Source organism: Pituophis catenifer, unplaced genomic scaffold (genome assembly GCF_029215685.1).
Source record: "Pituophis catenifer annectens isolate HBS135680 unplaced genomic scaffold, rPitCat1.0.hap2 SCAF_2, whole genome shotgun sequence".
Lineage (NCBI taxonomy): Eukaryota > Metazoa > Chordata > Lepidosauria > Squamata > Colubridae > Pituophis > Pituophis catenifer.
Genome location: NW_027256882.1, coordinates 106,392,896 through 106,409,178, shown reverse-complemented (window position 1 = coordinate 106,409,178; position 16,283 = coordinate 106,392,896). Strand labels below are relative to the sequence as shown.

General features: G+C 36.1%; 1 protein-coding gene across 3 annotated transcripts in view; it reads right to left on the bottom strand.

Moving 5' to 3' along the window:
- The window catches only part of ARHGAP26 (Rho GTPase activating protein 26), a 253,469-nt gene that overhangs the window by 54,778 nt on the left and 182,408 nt on the right, over positions 1 to 16,283 (bottom strand). For all 3 annotated transcript variants that reach the window (XM_070937338.1, XM_070937339.1, XM_070937340.1), the window contains 2 exons: positions 15,060 to 15,198; positions 13,867 to 14,023 (listed from right to left, as the gene is read on the bottom strand). In XM_070937338.1, the coding sequence (XP_070793439.1) occupies positions 13,867 to 14,023; positions 15,060 to 15,198 (296 nt within the window). The remainder of the gene's footprint in view (positions 1 to 13,866; positions 14,024 to 15,059; positions 15,199 to 16,283) is intronic.

Genomic DNA, 16,283 nt, shown 5'->3' with positions numbered 1-16,283 from the left:
AAAGAAAGAAAGAAAGAAAGAAAGAAAGAAAGAAAGAAAGAAAGAAAGAAAGAAAGAAAGAAAGAAAGAAAGAAAGCTGAAAGAATTGAAATTATGTTGTTATAATCTTAAAGAGAATATTTTAAATGATGTACTATTGGTATTGTATATGTTACCAGAGAAATTGTCTAGAACTGTGATGGCGAACCTATGGCATGTGTACCCAAAGTGGCCCACAGAGCCATGTCGCCTGGCATGCGTGGCAGTGCCGTTCCTATTCTGGGTTTCTGGCGTGCATGTACGCATGACAATCAGCTGGTCTTTTTGTGTGCGGCAGTGCTGGAAACTGGAAGAGCTGATCTTCCATTTTCCTGTGGGAGCATATGAGCTGGCCAGCTGATCATTGCACGCGCATGCACGCCAGAAACCTGTACACGTAGCTGGCCAGCACGCATGCACGTGCCGGAAACCGGAAGTTCATTTTTGGGCTCGTGCATGCGCCCTGGGCAGCTCCTCTTCTGGGTTGTGGCGCAGATGAGTGCACGCATGCATGAAGCATACACACACTCCCTTTTCAGCACTTGGTGCCGAAAAGGTTCGCCATCACTGGTCTAGAATGTATATAGTCACTTCAAATTTATGTAGCAAATGTGAGGAACAGGAAGGAACATTTTATCTCCAACTCCACATGTTTGATGGAACTGTAAAAAAGCTAGAAAATTCTGGATTTAAATATATGCATAACCTGATTCAGAGGATTTTAAAGATTAATATCCAATTAGTCTTTGGCCAGACATTTTTCTTTTGAGATTGATGAATAAACAGTTGGAATGATGATGGAACTTGCTGACATGGCTAAATTGACGTCTTTGATAAGGGAAAAGACAAATAATTACATTTATTACTGACTGGAAACCCCGTGTAGACTTTTTATGTAAAAAAGGAAAATATAAATTTGTGATTTATGGTTTAGACGATTAAATAGGATAGATTAAAGAAGGAAGGCACTTATGCTGTAACTATAGAGTAAGGGGCAAATTTATAACTGTACTTATAACTGATGTCAAGAAGATTAGAAACTACCCATGTGTAACATTTTTCTTTTTCCCCTCCCTTCCTGCACTTTTAGCTTTCTCTTTGATTTCTTTCTTTCTTTTTTATACAGTTTGAATTAGTTTTTAATATTCCCCTTTTTAAAAAAATATATTTAATAACAATTATATAATTTTTTTTTGACTTGGTACACAGATCTATGCTCCCTTGCTTCTAATTCCTACTTCAGCAAAATCACTTAATAGAATATATCTTTCAGGCCAAATTCTTTGATTCATCTATTTGACAGAAGAGAGCTGGAGAAAATTAGAAATGAAAACTAAAGCTTAGTGTCCCGCAGATTAATGTTGCATTTCAGTTTTATTCTTTGGTAAACAGGAAAAGATTTAAAAAAATGATGCTCTATTTTCTGTGGTTTGGCTAGCCAGAATGTCTTAAAATAAATAGCCAAGTGAAAGGAAAAAGAAGCACAAATACAGGCCTTAGTTAACCCTTCGAGAGTCTACCCTGAGCTTTAAGAAAGAATATGTCTACTCAAAGAAAATCGAAAGTTAATCATAACAATTAGATTTCATTTGCTATCTTACATTATTTCTCTAACTCCCTCCACAACTTATATTATGTTCTAAACAATAATGTTGCAGTCACAGTTGCATTTGAGATTTTGAATTAGAACATTTCTGCTTGTTTGAGTATTATTATTTATCAGTAATCTTCTGATTACCAACTATTAGATTACAAATACTACTAAGCAACTCTCTTGCTACTATTTGCCTTGCTTGCAATTACTATAGAGATAAAAAAACTCTGAACAGCTTGTAACAATTTAATCACTGGTGAAAATAGTTTTACCACTGATGTCGCTGTACTCTATTTAGCATTCAATATTTTATTCAGATTTCCTATGTGTTATATAAGCAACTAAATCATAAAGTAAATGCAATTTTGCCACTCAATTTGACTAGATATGTTTTCTAGATGCGAAGTATTCATACCCTTCTTGTAAATAAATGAAAGTGCAGTAAGTGTTCCGTTTGATATTTTGTATCATTATTTCTAACTGCCTAGACTTCTTAAGGAGCTGAGCAGGCCTCAGAAATATAATAAATAAATAAAATACTGAAGTTGTAATTATTTTCAGGCAAAATGATGACTATGCTACAACTGCAAGGCAAGAAACGAAGTGGTTGGAAAGCAGGTCTGTGAAGAAGTCTGCCTTCAAACATCTCCCTGAAATATACCACATGGAAATACAAGGAGGCACTTGACTCCTCATAGCCATCTCTCTCAGTGAAACATTAATGAAGAGACTAAACAGAAGTAGAATGACGAGTCTGATGTTCTTCCATAGATATCTGGCCCAAGTAGCTAAAACAAAACAGAACCTTTTGTACTGAAGAGAGGAAATTAAGGCGAGAAAAACGATTTACTTTCCTTTTTGACTTCATGATAATGGGAGTGTTTAAAGAAAAACAAAGTCAAATATTAAGAGCTTTCTGATTTATCCTTTACTTGCCTCGTTATCTCAGGAGTGAAATAAGGGCAAAGGCAAACCAACAGAAATGGTGGAAATTGCAGCCATCATAGTATTAGTATTAGGAATAATTAATTAATCAATGGTTTTGTGTACAACTACAAATTGGTCCCAAGATGAGCGAGGATTGTAAAACCCAGAATTCTCAACAGGCCTGGCTATCACTTTTGAAAACGTCCAAACTGGACAGAAGAATTGATTAATAATATACGATCACAGATTGATAGTCAAGGTAGCTAATTTAACCAAAATAATACTAAAATATTCATCATCATTTTTGCTGCAAACATATTAATCGTCAAAGCACATATTGTCAATGGTAAAGCAGATTAAGATTAAGTCACTCTCTCACACACACACACACACAATTCCAACTAATAAGCATTAAATTTATTAGTTTGCAGATGTCTTGAGAAATTAAAAGTCTTCATTTTCTGGAAGGCCAGAAATGGACTGAGGAAATGTCTAAAGGAAAAGAATTTTCTAGTTTAGAAACACAACATAGAAGAATAGCCACATTTAATCACTTAACTCAAGTTTACACTGCTCTGATGCACCTGAGTTCCATAAAATAATTAATAAAACCAATAATTTGTTTTATAGCTTCCTCTGAAAATGTTGGGTTTTTCGTAAGGGCCTAGGTGGATTGTAACCTGAGCATGTGCAGACCTTTGTGCATGCTGTGTTCCTATACTAGTTGTCAAGGCAACTATTCTGATTTGCCCTGAGGTGAAAATGTCCAGCAATTTGAGAAGTTATCTACGTATTAAAACAATATTAAACAGATCTACAGGCAAATAAATTTACCTAGAGCATCAGCTAACCCTGCAATGTATCTTAAGATTTAAGATTATAGCAATTCATAAAATTTGCTTATTTATCTAACTGAAAAGTATAATAACCAAAATTATACTGATCAAACTCATGCTCTCCTGGCTTAACAATTTTGTAACTATTTCCTAAAGAGAAACATGCAAAATTGCATCCAATGAAATGAAGTAGAAGTCTGCTATTATTTTATGTAAAAACATAAAAGAAAAAGTCATAATCCATAAGATAAGAGCCTTGGTACTACAGTGGTTTAAAGCACCCTGTTATTAACACAGCTGCCTGCAATTTACTGCTGGTTCGAATCTCTCCAAGACTCAAGGTTGACTCAGCCTTCCATCCTTTCTAAGGTAGGTTAAATGAGGACCCAGTTTGTGGGGGCAATAAGCTGACTTTGTATAAATATACAAAAGTATGAAGGCTATTGCTTAACACACTGTAAGCCGCCCTGAGTCTCCGGAGAAGGGCGGCATATAAATCAAATTAAAAAAAATAATAATAATAATCACATTTTAAAACTGTTATTCAAAAAACAGCTTCTGAAGATAAAAAGATATACAGTAGTGGCCAAAATTGTGGAAACCTTTTGGGAAAAGTGTATTTTCTAAAACTAGCTAATAACGCCACTTTTCTTTGGAGTAGTACCATAAAATTATATATCAATGGAAAGATAATTTAATCAAGAATGTAATGCAATAACTTTTATGAAAGATTTGCTGTTAGAATAGCAGTTACAATGTAAAGAAGAAAAGTGAAACACGTAGAAAAAATGAGATATATAAAAATTATTGTGTCAGTTAATACTTAGTTGGGTAACCTTTAGCATGAATTACGGCCTTACAACGTCTTCCCATGGAGTGAACCAAGTCTTTTAGTTTTGCAGCTGTTATAATGTGAAACCAAGATTGAATGATTGCTTTTATTAACTGGGTTTTATTGCTGGGTCACTTCTGACTAACATGTTTCTGTAGTCGGCTCCATAGATTTTCAATTGGGTTAAGGTCTGGGCTATTCCCAGGCCATTCCAGCAGTGGAATATGATTATCTTGAAACTCAAAAAAAAAAAAAAAAAAAAAAAAAAAGTGGTGTTATTTGCCATCAAACCTCAAAAATACACTTTCCCCAAAAGGTTTCCACAATTTTGGCCACTACTGTATAATCAGGAGCAGAATGCTATAAATGAACTAGACTGGCAATAATATATCTGAACAAACTATGGTAGATTATATCTGAAGTGTATTGAGTTACCACAATGGTTCAATGAAAGTGTAGTTCAGAACATAATTCATGGCTCAGTACCTTTAAAATTATCCATCATTTCAGAAAGATTAAACTGACAAAGCACTGACAACTCAAGTTCTGTGTTTGCTATTACAGTATAAACCTAAAGAAAGTTCTATCTAGCATAACTTACGATGTTTAAAAAGGAAAGTTTCTTACTGTGAATAATTGTTGTCTATGATTCCTGTAGGATGCTATAGAACAGTTGGTAAAGCTCTTAATTTACATATTCCATATTTACGCACCATTCAAAAGAGACAAAAAAAGAGAAAAAACTAAGAAGGAAGCAAAACAAGACCGGAACGCATTCTCTCCAGTAGCCACTACTCAGATAAGCAGGGATTAACACCAGACAAATAATCAATTCTCCAATCAAGGAGCTCCCAAGGAGAAAAGCATACCCTCATGTATATAAACAGGGAGTCAACCCCATACTCAGTAATGAGAGTAAGAAAACATCTGCAAGGAAACAGGAAACAGCCAAGCTACAGAGCACCAAGGACTTCACAAAGCTCTCAATATTTTGGACAACAGGTTGATATTCTGGTCATCTCCAGGAAACAACTCTGATCAGACTGATGAACAAAGGCAATCCTACTATCACAGATCTTCTAAATACGAGGAATCTTTTTAAAATAAAGCAATCAACTTTTTTGTAGGCTCAAATATCACTTATGTTACGAGTGTTTCCAGGATTGCTGTGGCTACTTGCCTACTCACAAACAGTATGGTTTCAATCAAGCCATCTCCTGTTTGTAATTACCTGCAAGCCTTCCCCGCCCTAGTTAATTGCAGGTTAACTCCCCATATAAGCAAGGACCTTTTCGCTTGCTACTCGGGCCTAGACTCCGGTTTAGGCCTAAATGCACAGCTCCTGCAGGAAGCTATGTGCAAATGCCGCAGATGGGAGAAGAATGCAGATAAGGGCTCCAGACGCCGTTGCAGAGAAACTCCCACGGATGCTTGCCTTTTGCTGTTTTGTAGCACGCAAGCTATCATCGGGACTGCTGTTGCTGGACCTTCTTCCTCCCACAAGCTTCAAGCAATGTTTGCTGTTTGAACTGTTTTTACTTCAGGTGACTTTTAGCTGTGAAGTTTGTGCTGCCCCCCTTCTATTACCTCGATGATGTATCGACGCCGAAGCTGCTTATCTTCATGTTAGCTTTATTCTCTTGTGAATCTAGGGAGATAGCCTTGCTTCACATACCCAGATAAGACTTTGTTTTTAATGTGCTTTCTTAAAGAAATAGTACTTTTTAAATGTTTTAAAGTAAATTATATTTTTACACAAGACGCCTCTGTCAGATTTATTTCAGTCTCAGTGTGTTTGCTCATGAGCTGGTTCACGGTCCGGGGTACCCCTCAACCCCATTCCCTAACAACTTACAATGTCAGGGTTTAATGTAGTGTTTATTTTTCAACTTTGAATATGCCATTAATGTCAGCAAACAGTTGATATCAAATGAACTATCTAAGCCTTTCAAAAAGGAAAAAATGGATATAAATATGGAATCAAAAAAATCAATAGGGCTCTTCAAGACATGACCCATTCATGGTTGTATATATAAATCATCATCTCTCCGAACAAACACCTAATCAGAGCTATAGGAAACAAAGCATTTTGGAGAGTATCACAAGAGTCTTAATTGTTTATGCAAGTTGGGGATGCATTAATCTAGGAATTCTTGAATCACATGAAGATACAAATAGTCCACTACAGAATAAGTATTATCCAGAAATTATAAAGAAAAGGAATTCATTTTAAGGAATATATCTCTCATTTGTATATTTTTGAAGGGTATCTGAGAACTTTCAAAACATTAAAAAAAAGTATCACAATCAAAAGTTGGGTTTATCAACATTAGCAAACCTTCAGTATATAGAACATTTCTGTAGGAAAATCAATCTTACTGGACAATCATATTTCTTTCTTTCATGGCATATAATCTAAAAATACTGCTGTGGATGCTGATATCCTGAGATAATACAGAATTATTCTAGAGAGGAGATCGCTTACAGGGTATGATAAATCAAAAAGATAATTTTACTTGAGCACTTGGAGATAAGAAAAAAGACTGTTAGCATTGCCCCTGACAAAAAAGAAAAAAACTGGATCTGAACTGATGCTGGGTAAACAGAATTAGACCTCTAAACATTCAGTTTATGACAGAATATCTCCTGACATTGCATAGATATTGGGGTAAAAAAGAAAAAGGCTGCTTCTTAGAAGAATGCTACTTCCTGGATCAATATTTAAGAGAACCTTATTGTCATAAAAAACTGTACAGCTGGAAATAACTCTGCTTTTTGTCTGGTTGGTTTTATGCTCATTAGAGCTTCACACTGACACATGTTAAGTGACCCAGATCTAGCACTCAAAAAGAGAAACAGAGCTTTAAAAAAACCTGTTAAAGTATCAGATAGAAAAATGAAAATTTGGCAACACAGTCCCTCTTGCAAAGTTACCCATCTCAATAAGGATGGCTAGCAAGGGAACTTTTTTCTTTACATCCTAAATTGCGATCAAACTCTACTTTCAGGCTTCTTTAAAGCAATGTATCCTGAACAAAAGCCCAAATATCCTGCAAGTTACATGAACATTTATTATAGAATGCTGGTCGATTCAATTTGGGATGGGAGCAGAATAGTCAAGATCTTATCAGAATAACTGATTTGACACAGCCCCATGCTATCAACAGAAATAGCTCCAGTTAAATAAGTATGATGACTCTTGAGTAAGTGAATCTCTATGTGTTAGAGCTCTTATAGTAAAATAGATAGACTTGCAAGTCCACAAAGCCAAGAATTACAGGGAGAGGACAGAAATGCCTCTACCATCAACCCCTTAAATTATATAAGAGAATGGGCCAAGATTCTTTTAGATGCCCCAAGCTTTGATTCCCCCCCCCCCACACAATCACAATTAGGTGAGGCAGTTATATATCAGCCAAATATTTCTCAATCCCTTCTTCGCAATTAATGAGACTGTTATTATAAATATGGTTAGAGATGTTTCTCATTGTCAGGTGTTCTCTGAATTAAAACAAACTCACTTCATGGCAATATCAAGTCAAATTTTATGATTCTTTGAATACTATTGTATAGTAGAACCTTAGGGACATTCAATAGCTTATCTTTATTAATAGAGAGAAGTAAGACTCAAAGGGATCTGAAGTTTCAAAGACTAGTTCTTAATAACAGTCAAAATATTCAGGTCTGAAGTGCCTGAAGAACAAAGCACGCATTGTATTTGTGATTTCTTAATAGGTTGTTGAATATAAAATCCAATGCTTTTCTGGTTTGCCTGAAATGTTTTGTGCCAAAAAAAAGCAGAATAAGCAGAATAAGATTTTAGCATGTATTCCATGTAAACTTTTCACTTCCCCAAGTTTACCTTTGTTTCAGGTATTCGTTTTGTGGCCTTGGCAAAAGTATCAAGACTGCATTGCATGTAGAAGATATCCTGCATAGTATACCTATGCATTTTTCAGTCAACACATATACATATGAGCACAGAGTGAATCATTAAACTTTAAGATCTGGAACTACTAACTCTGTGACACTTTTACGCCTAAAATTTAATCACAATGGCCCTTGGAATTTCTTTTTCTGCCTCTGGGGTAAATTCAAAAGCCCGGATCGCAATTGTTTCTACTGCCACCAGATAAATGTTGATCAACATATGAAAGGGCCCTTTTCCTTTCACCAGGTAGATCATTCAACCTTCCTTACTGTGATAAAATCATTCAAAGGAACAGCATATACCTTAACCACCTCCTGGTTACCACTTCAGCACCTCTTACAGGGACAGAGCATTGGTGTACTTGTGACTAGCAAGGCTAAAAAATGAGAAGAATTACTGGCTGACAGGCTGCCTATAGAACCTTCTTAGATGACTCTGCATCTTTTCTCATATTTAATCTCAGTGAAGCAACACTGTGAGAAGACTGGCAGAGCTCTGTGCTTATCAAGAAGTCTGGATTGATTTTCAAAACACTTCAGAGATGCATCCCTGAATGTCCTACAGTGTAGAATGGAGGTGCTACTCAGCCTTTCCATTTTCCTACCAAAGAATGGAGGGGCACAGTATGATTCTTTAAATAAGTATTGGAGGAAACTTCCATTTATTTCTCATGTAGTTACAGTAGATCTGCTTTTTAAGTGAAAGTTAAAGTTGTCCTTCAAGTGAAAGTTAAAGTTGTCCTTTCTCCTTGCCATTGTGCACCCTGGGAATTTCAAATCTATGAGAGGTTTTTTCGTGTGTGTGTGTATCAAAAATCCTGATAGCAGAAAGACATTCTGCTTAAGTGTGTGTGTGTGTGTATGTGTCCTTGTCCGCATGCGCTAAATATATAGACAGGTTTCAGCACGTCTTCTTGGAATACCATAGCATTTGTAGGTTGATTAAATAGAACTTCAGAAATACTTTGGAATACAGAGGTTCCAGTCTCACTATCAGAACAAGATATGTGTGTGTGTGTGTGTATACATACATACATACATACATACATACATACATACATATATATATATATATGATGACGCTTCTAGGTTATCAAGTATTTGGAGACCTGCACTGAGGGAAACTCGAGTTTTAACATCAGAAGATAGGCAGAGATCCCAACAGGCAACCAGTGGTGTTGTAATGCCTGCAAGAATCCTTTCCTCTTTGCAGATGATAGCTAGCAATAGGGAGAGAGAAAGAACCGAACCAGAAGATATGTTGAGATCTCAACAGGCAACCAGTGGTGCTGTGATACCTACTAGAATTCTTACCTCTTTGCAGTTGACAGTTAGTAATAGGGAACCAGAGAAAGCTGGGCCGTTAACACGCAGTCAGGCTGCAGCTAGGATAATGAAGCAGGACCCACAGCTTCTAAACTGATAGTAAAGGCCAGAAGATGACAAGGTAGAGAGCTTGTTGAAACGTTGCCAAACCTTTAAAGTGTTGGTTAGGATTTTAGCCAGAGTTTTAAAAGATCTTACAAAGTGTTTTGTTGGGATTTTGGAGGATTTTGAGCTGAGATCTTAGCCAGGATTTTAAGCATTTTAACTAACAGACTTTTAAATGACGCGGGAAAACACCCGAGATTTTAACTTTTTACATACACACATCCACGAAAACTTGAGAAGATATATATATATATATATATATATATATATACACACACACACACACATACCCCGTGTTTCCCCGAAAGTAAGACCCTGTCTTATATTTTTTTGAACTCTGAAATAAGCGCTTTGCCTTATTGCCATGCGCTCAAAAGCCCGATTGGCCTTATTATCAGGGGATGTCTTATTTTTGGGGGAAAACAGGGTGTGTGTATCTATCTATCTATCTATCTATCTATCTATCTATCTATCTATCTATCAGTATAGATTTCTGTAATTAAATTAAGAATGCTGTGGCAACATAACAGGGAAGTTGTCTCCAAAAGGAAAACTTTTTTTTAAAAAAATCAACTCTTCATTTATGATCTTAGAAAACAAAAACAAACAATCCGCCCCTGTATTGGCATGATTAATCCATAATGTGTCATTCAATTTTCCCATTCTCAAATTAGCAGTGCTTAAAAGGATGTTGAAACTGCAATCAACTTTTAAAATAGATTCATCTAATATTCTGCCACCATCAGAGCACTTCTGGGACACTCTATTACAGATTATTTTTAAATTCCATTTTTATTTAAACTTTCAAACACGGAGGTAAAGCTAACCCAAATTGATGGACAGTAAGAAAGAAAAGAAAGAAGTCCAAGAAAAGTAAAACAAAGTGAAAGAAAAATGGAAAAGAGAGGGAAGCAATACAAAGTGGCTTCTTCACAGCAGTTATAATTACATTTTGACCTCTCCCTCTAAAGTTATATCATATTATTATTCTTTCTATAATCTATCTTGTACAGTCATCAAAATAGTAAGTCACATTCCTTTTTCTCATTTGTATGCAAAAAGTTCATAAGAGACTTCCAATCAGTAATAAATGTAGATAATTTCTTTTCTGTAAACAAAAAGTGTTAAGTCCTCACTATTACGACCTCCGCCGAAACCTCCCTTGTTGCTGCCCTGCTCTGATTGGGTTAGATGCGAGCAGGCAGCCAGCGGGAAAACGCTACGCTCTTATTGGTTATCGCCGATCTGACAGTCTCTTAAGCAGCTGTCAGACGGCAACAAGTTGACATTCACTTGGCGCGTGTGTTGTTGTGGTTTTGCCTCAGTTACTGTTGTTTCAATAAAGTGTTGAGTTCGTCAGCCGAGCCTCCTCGTTATTGCCGAGTTCTCCAAATAGAACATTGGCGACGAAGATGGGATCGCTCTGAGGCTACGGCTATTGTTGTTAACATTGACTAGTGACGACCTCCCTGGGTCCCTCAGGCACGAGCGGCAAGGCTGCCCACACCGCGGCAAGTTCCGAAGATAAGTGACATGTCTACCTTCCTGCCAGTGTTTGCCCCGTTCGTTCCGGCGTCGGAGACATGGGACGCTTACCTCGAGCATTTTGAATGTTTCCTGCAGGCTAACGACCTGACTGACCTATCCAGCGCCCGGAAAAGGGGCTACTTCCTCAGTTCCTGTGATAGTGAGATCTTTGGAACTGTCAGGGCTCTGGCAGCTCCTCAACAAGTGTTTGACGTGCCTTAGGACATTCTGTTAGAAAGACTGAGGAACCACTATGCCCCAACTCCCTCACGTATTGCACGGCGGCACACATTTTGGCAGGGATCTCAGAAAGAGGAGGAATCAATTAATGATTACATGGCTTCCTTACGTTCAGCCGCCCTCCATTGCGAATTCCGCAACATGGACGAGATGTTGCTAGACCAACTGGTCTGTGGCGTTAAGGACTTAACAAAAAGAATATATTTATCTATTTCACCACAATTGTCAACTTCACCAACTAATCATCCATAGTGGTAGTGTTGAATATTTGCATCTCTCTGCATATACTTCCTGATGTCAATATGACTGAACTTATATAATTGAAAGGTTGTTTTCCAAAACTCAGCAACATAAAGGGTTTTTAACAAGTACAACTGATAGTTAATAGGGTACCTATAACCTATTTCACATGTAGCTTGCATTTACATATCCATCTTATCTTCCACTCTTTCTCCCTGCCTCACCTCAGTTTAATTTGCATTAACTTAGCCACTTCATCTCTGTGACAAAGTGTCAAAAATTTGCTTTTTAATAATAATAAAAAAGGTAGCATGGTGGTATGGCTTCTATTAATTTTTGGCTGCCGCAGATTAATATGGCTGTCTCCCTATATTATATTGTTTCTATGTTTCTCTGAGTTCAGTATGAGCTTAGAAATATTCCCTACATAATATAGGAAAAGTCAAATTATCTCTTTATTTTAAATAAGATAATAGAATCTATTAAAGAGATTTCCAATAGTTAAAATAAGCAAGGATAATGACAGGCATATTGGAGAATACAACTCCCACCTCAGAAATTTTTCTTCAGTATTTTAAAACTGAGCTAATAATAAAACGGATATAGATGAAAATTGGCTAATTTCATTGTTTTGGTAATATTCCTGATGCTTTCAAATAGAGTAGTTATTTCACTGATTTAGGATTTTTTTTTCAATTTTCCTCCTGAAAACAAAAATTCTTAGCACCACAACAAAAAGAACATAGTCTATAAGCAATCTTTTATCTCAGCATTTAGGGACTGAACCTGCCTCTCGAATAGCTAGATGCATTAAAACGCTGCTTTATTACTAAATGAAATATAAAATTAGTCATCCCACTGTTTCCACAGGAAATGAAATTCTCCATTTAATAAGGATTTATTTTTGGCATATTTGAAAAATAATGTAATAGCTTTTTCAATAGCTAAGGACAAGAGATTCCTTTTTTGAGCCAACAGCATTTTTTTTTAGTTGTAAAACTTCTACTGGCAAATACAAGAGATAGGACCTACAATTAAGATGTCAAACCTTGCTGACTCCACTTTAAAACTGTTTCATTGCCAGAAACAAATCAGCCACTATTAGAAGAACTGAAAACGGAGAGGCTACTTTGCTAATTGGAATGTGTTAGAGTTGTGACTGAACAATGAGTAAACCTACAAAAATACTTTTCTAGGATCTCAAGTTCTCAATAGACTAAACACTTATGTGAGTAAAGGCAACATCAGGGTAGCTTTATGCTTATGACAGTTCTAAAAGTAGCTGGTTACAGTGTAGACACTGGCATGTTTCCCCCAAAATAAGACATCCCCTGATAATAAGCCCAATTGGGCTTTTGAGCACATGGCAATAAGGCCAAGCGCTTATTTCGGGGTTCAAAAAAATATAAGACAGGGTCTTATTTTTGGGGAAACACGGTACTTCCTTTACTGGTAAGCACACTGAATTCCAATATTTCAACATTACGGAATATGCATGGCTGCTACCAAAAACATCAGCTGTTACCTTTCATATCTCCCTTTCTGGAGAATGTCAACCTACACAAAACATCTGTCCTTCTCTCTTGAGTTTCCCTATTCCTAGCTTAACTAGCAGGCAGTGGCTGGGGGTGGGAAACTCACAGTGCAGTGATATTACACAAATATGTTCCGCAACACAGATCTTAGAACAGCAGTTTTTGATCTGGTTTTGTAACACTTAATCACTGTGATAATCTTGAATGGATTCTACTTGCCAAAGAGAAATAAAGGTGGAATAGATAAAATTCAAATGTTACCCAGACATAACAGAGCTTAGAAAAAGAAAATGTTTCGATTCAACAACAATTTGTAAGAACAGTTCCTAATACCCCAGACTGATCTGCTAAGCCTAAATCATTGCATTGCAGAATTATCAATTCACAAACAGCAGAAAGACTGGCAGACATTCAGTTGGTAAACAGCTATGCCAAAAGCACTTTCCTAAATAGAGACTTCCTCAACTTCTAAGAGCAAATGAAACTAAACAATGCCCCTACATAATTTGCATTAAGTACAAGACATAAGCACAAATCAGCAAGCAGCAGCATAAAAATGTTTTTGGGAAAGGACCCAAAGGTTAAACATTTGCCCAAATAGTAATTTTTTTATATCCCTCATTACATAGCCGGGAGTTAATTTTACATGATATTATTGAAACAAGAGCCTAGTGGGGAATAGCATCTGTTTCCAATCATGAAATGTGAAGATCGGTGGATAAGAACTGCTGGTACGTTCATCAGGGGTATACTTACAGTGAATTTGGCCGGTTGGGTTTGATAACTTCTGCATTAGATTCAGTTGAGTTCTTGTTAGGCTGAACAGCATTACTGGACTGGAGCAAACTGTTGATGTTTGATGAGGATATGACCGATTCTAGGCTGGAGTTAATTATACTGTTTCTGTTTTCCTCTGAAAAGTAGACCAAATTGAACTGATGCTGTGACATGATTTTTATGAAGATTTTTTTTTAAAAGAGAGAACATTGGAATTTCTGAATATATATATATATATTAGAATTCAAATTCAAATTTCAATGTATTTCAGTCATAGACCAGTACATATATTAGAATTTCTACACTAGGTTTAAAAATATTGTTATACTATTTAGGCTCTTATTTCTGCATTCAGGCTGCTGACTTTTTGGTTCTTCCTCTAAAGATATTTAGCTGAAAAATTTCATGCTTTAAGCATTTTCTTCTCTGTGGAAGGACTTTAAAAAATCCTACTCTCTTAATACTCCTGCCTCTTCCTTAAGAATAATCTGCTCCAAATTATTTAGGGTAATAGAGAGCTGACAATAATGGTAAGTTATGGTTCCTGCTATAGTTCTAGAACCCCAGAATACATTTTAAAACCAATGAGAATTTGTTGTGTATGTACAAAGAAGAGTAGACTTATACCTTCTATTCTTAATAGGATCTTCTGGTTGCATTCAGTCCTATAAACCTTTTCTAACTTTATGAATCAATATATAGCCACAGGCCTCACAAGACCTTTGCTACCAGGTTCCATTGTCTTAAGACTAAGGAATCTATAGTTAAAAATGAAATCTATAGTTTACATTTCACAAAAGACAAGAATGCAGCATAATACTTAGCACCAGAATGGGACAACTTGGTGCAACCAACTCGCCACAGCCAACTTGCCGTGGCCAACTCGCTGCAGGACAACTCACTATGGGACAATCCAATTTCAGTATTTAAAATAATTAAAAAATATTTTAATTTTTGTCATTCACATTTCATTTTGTTTGGCTTTTGCATCCTTTCTTTAATAATTCTGTTCCACCATTTCTTTGATATTTACTGTAATTCTTGTCCCGTGGCGAGTTGTCCCTTAGGAAGTTATTCCATGGTGAGTTGGCCATGGCAAGCAAGTTGGCCATGACAAGTTAGCCGAGGCAAGTATTTTAGACCCACTCAGCACAGAGAATAAAGATACTTACGCTTTTCATTGTGTTGCAGTGTATGGAAAAGTGTTAAGGGCCTCTCACTGCAGGATGGTGGCTTTGAATCTGTACTTTTTTTCCGAGATAAGAGCAATTGAGAATTTGACTGTAGAGTATCAGGCACCGTGTTAAATATCTATGATTTTTTTAAACAAAGAAAAGAGAATTTGATATAGTTAGAAACTTGATGTAAAAGGGGGACAATTTGTATCAAAATCTAAAAAACTATGTGTGGAAGTAGTAACTCTCAAAAAATGGCTATAAAGTATAAACAAATGATTGTTGATAAAAGAAAAGAGAAAATATTTCTTAGATTAACCACTCAACAGTGTCATTACATTTTTGTAGTTTTGAGATAAATCTAATACTAAATTCTTTGAGGCAATATAGTTTTAGCAGATTGTATGCAGACAATACAATGACCTGCACACTAATTATTTTGGCAATCTCTATCAGACTACAATTCAGCTAATAATTTCTAAAGCCAAGAAGTTTCAAGCTGCTATTTCTTTGCTGACACAGCTGATTCAAATGCTGTGTGCTAATCTTCAAAGGAAAGTAAGCAAGTTTATGATGAGAGTATGCACTGATCCACTGAAAATGTACAAAACAATTAATAATCTCCCTGGATTGATAATATTTCCAAACCGCTCTTCTTTTTTTTCCAATTAGCTAGAATTAGCCTTAAAGATTAAATTGTCTCTTGGTAATAAACAAAATTGGGAATTAAGCAAAACTTCTTCCTGAGAGAGAAAAAAATATCTTCATGAATTGCACAGAGGATTTACTGTACATATATATAATTTTAACATGATGAATTCCATATTTTTCTATGTTTTTTTTCCTTTCAGCTGAAACTACTTCTGATGATTCCTAAAGCATCATTCATTTGGATCTACCCCCACACCACAAACTGTATTCTAAAGGGAACCATAACAGCTTAAATAAAACAGCTCAAGCTGGTACAAGATTATTCATTCCAATTAAACTGGTGATTCATTCAATGTCACACCCACATTATTTTTTTCCCTTTCAACGAGAGGGAAACTCTTTTTTTCCACTATGAAATTTCTGTTATGAGTGTTCTGGGATTTCAGAATTTCCTCAGTGAAAGGATGTAGAAATCCAAACATTTCATCTCCCAATCAATAAAAGTGTTCAGGAAGACAAAATGAGCTGGCAGACGCTTGGAGACAAACCCTATTACTTGTCAAATTCCTG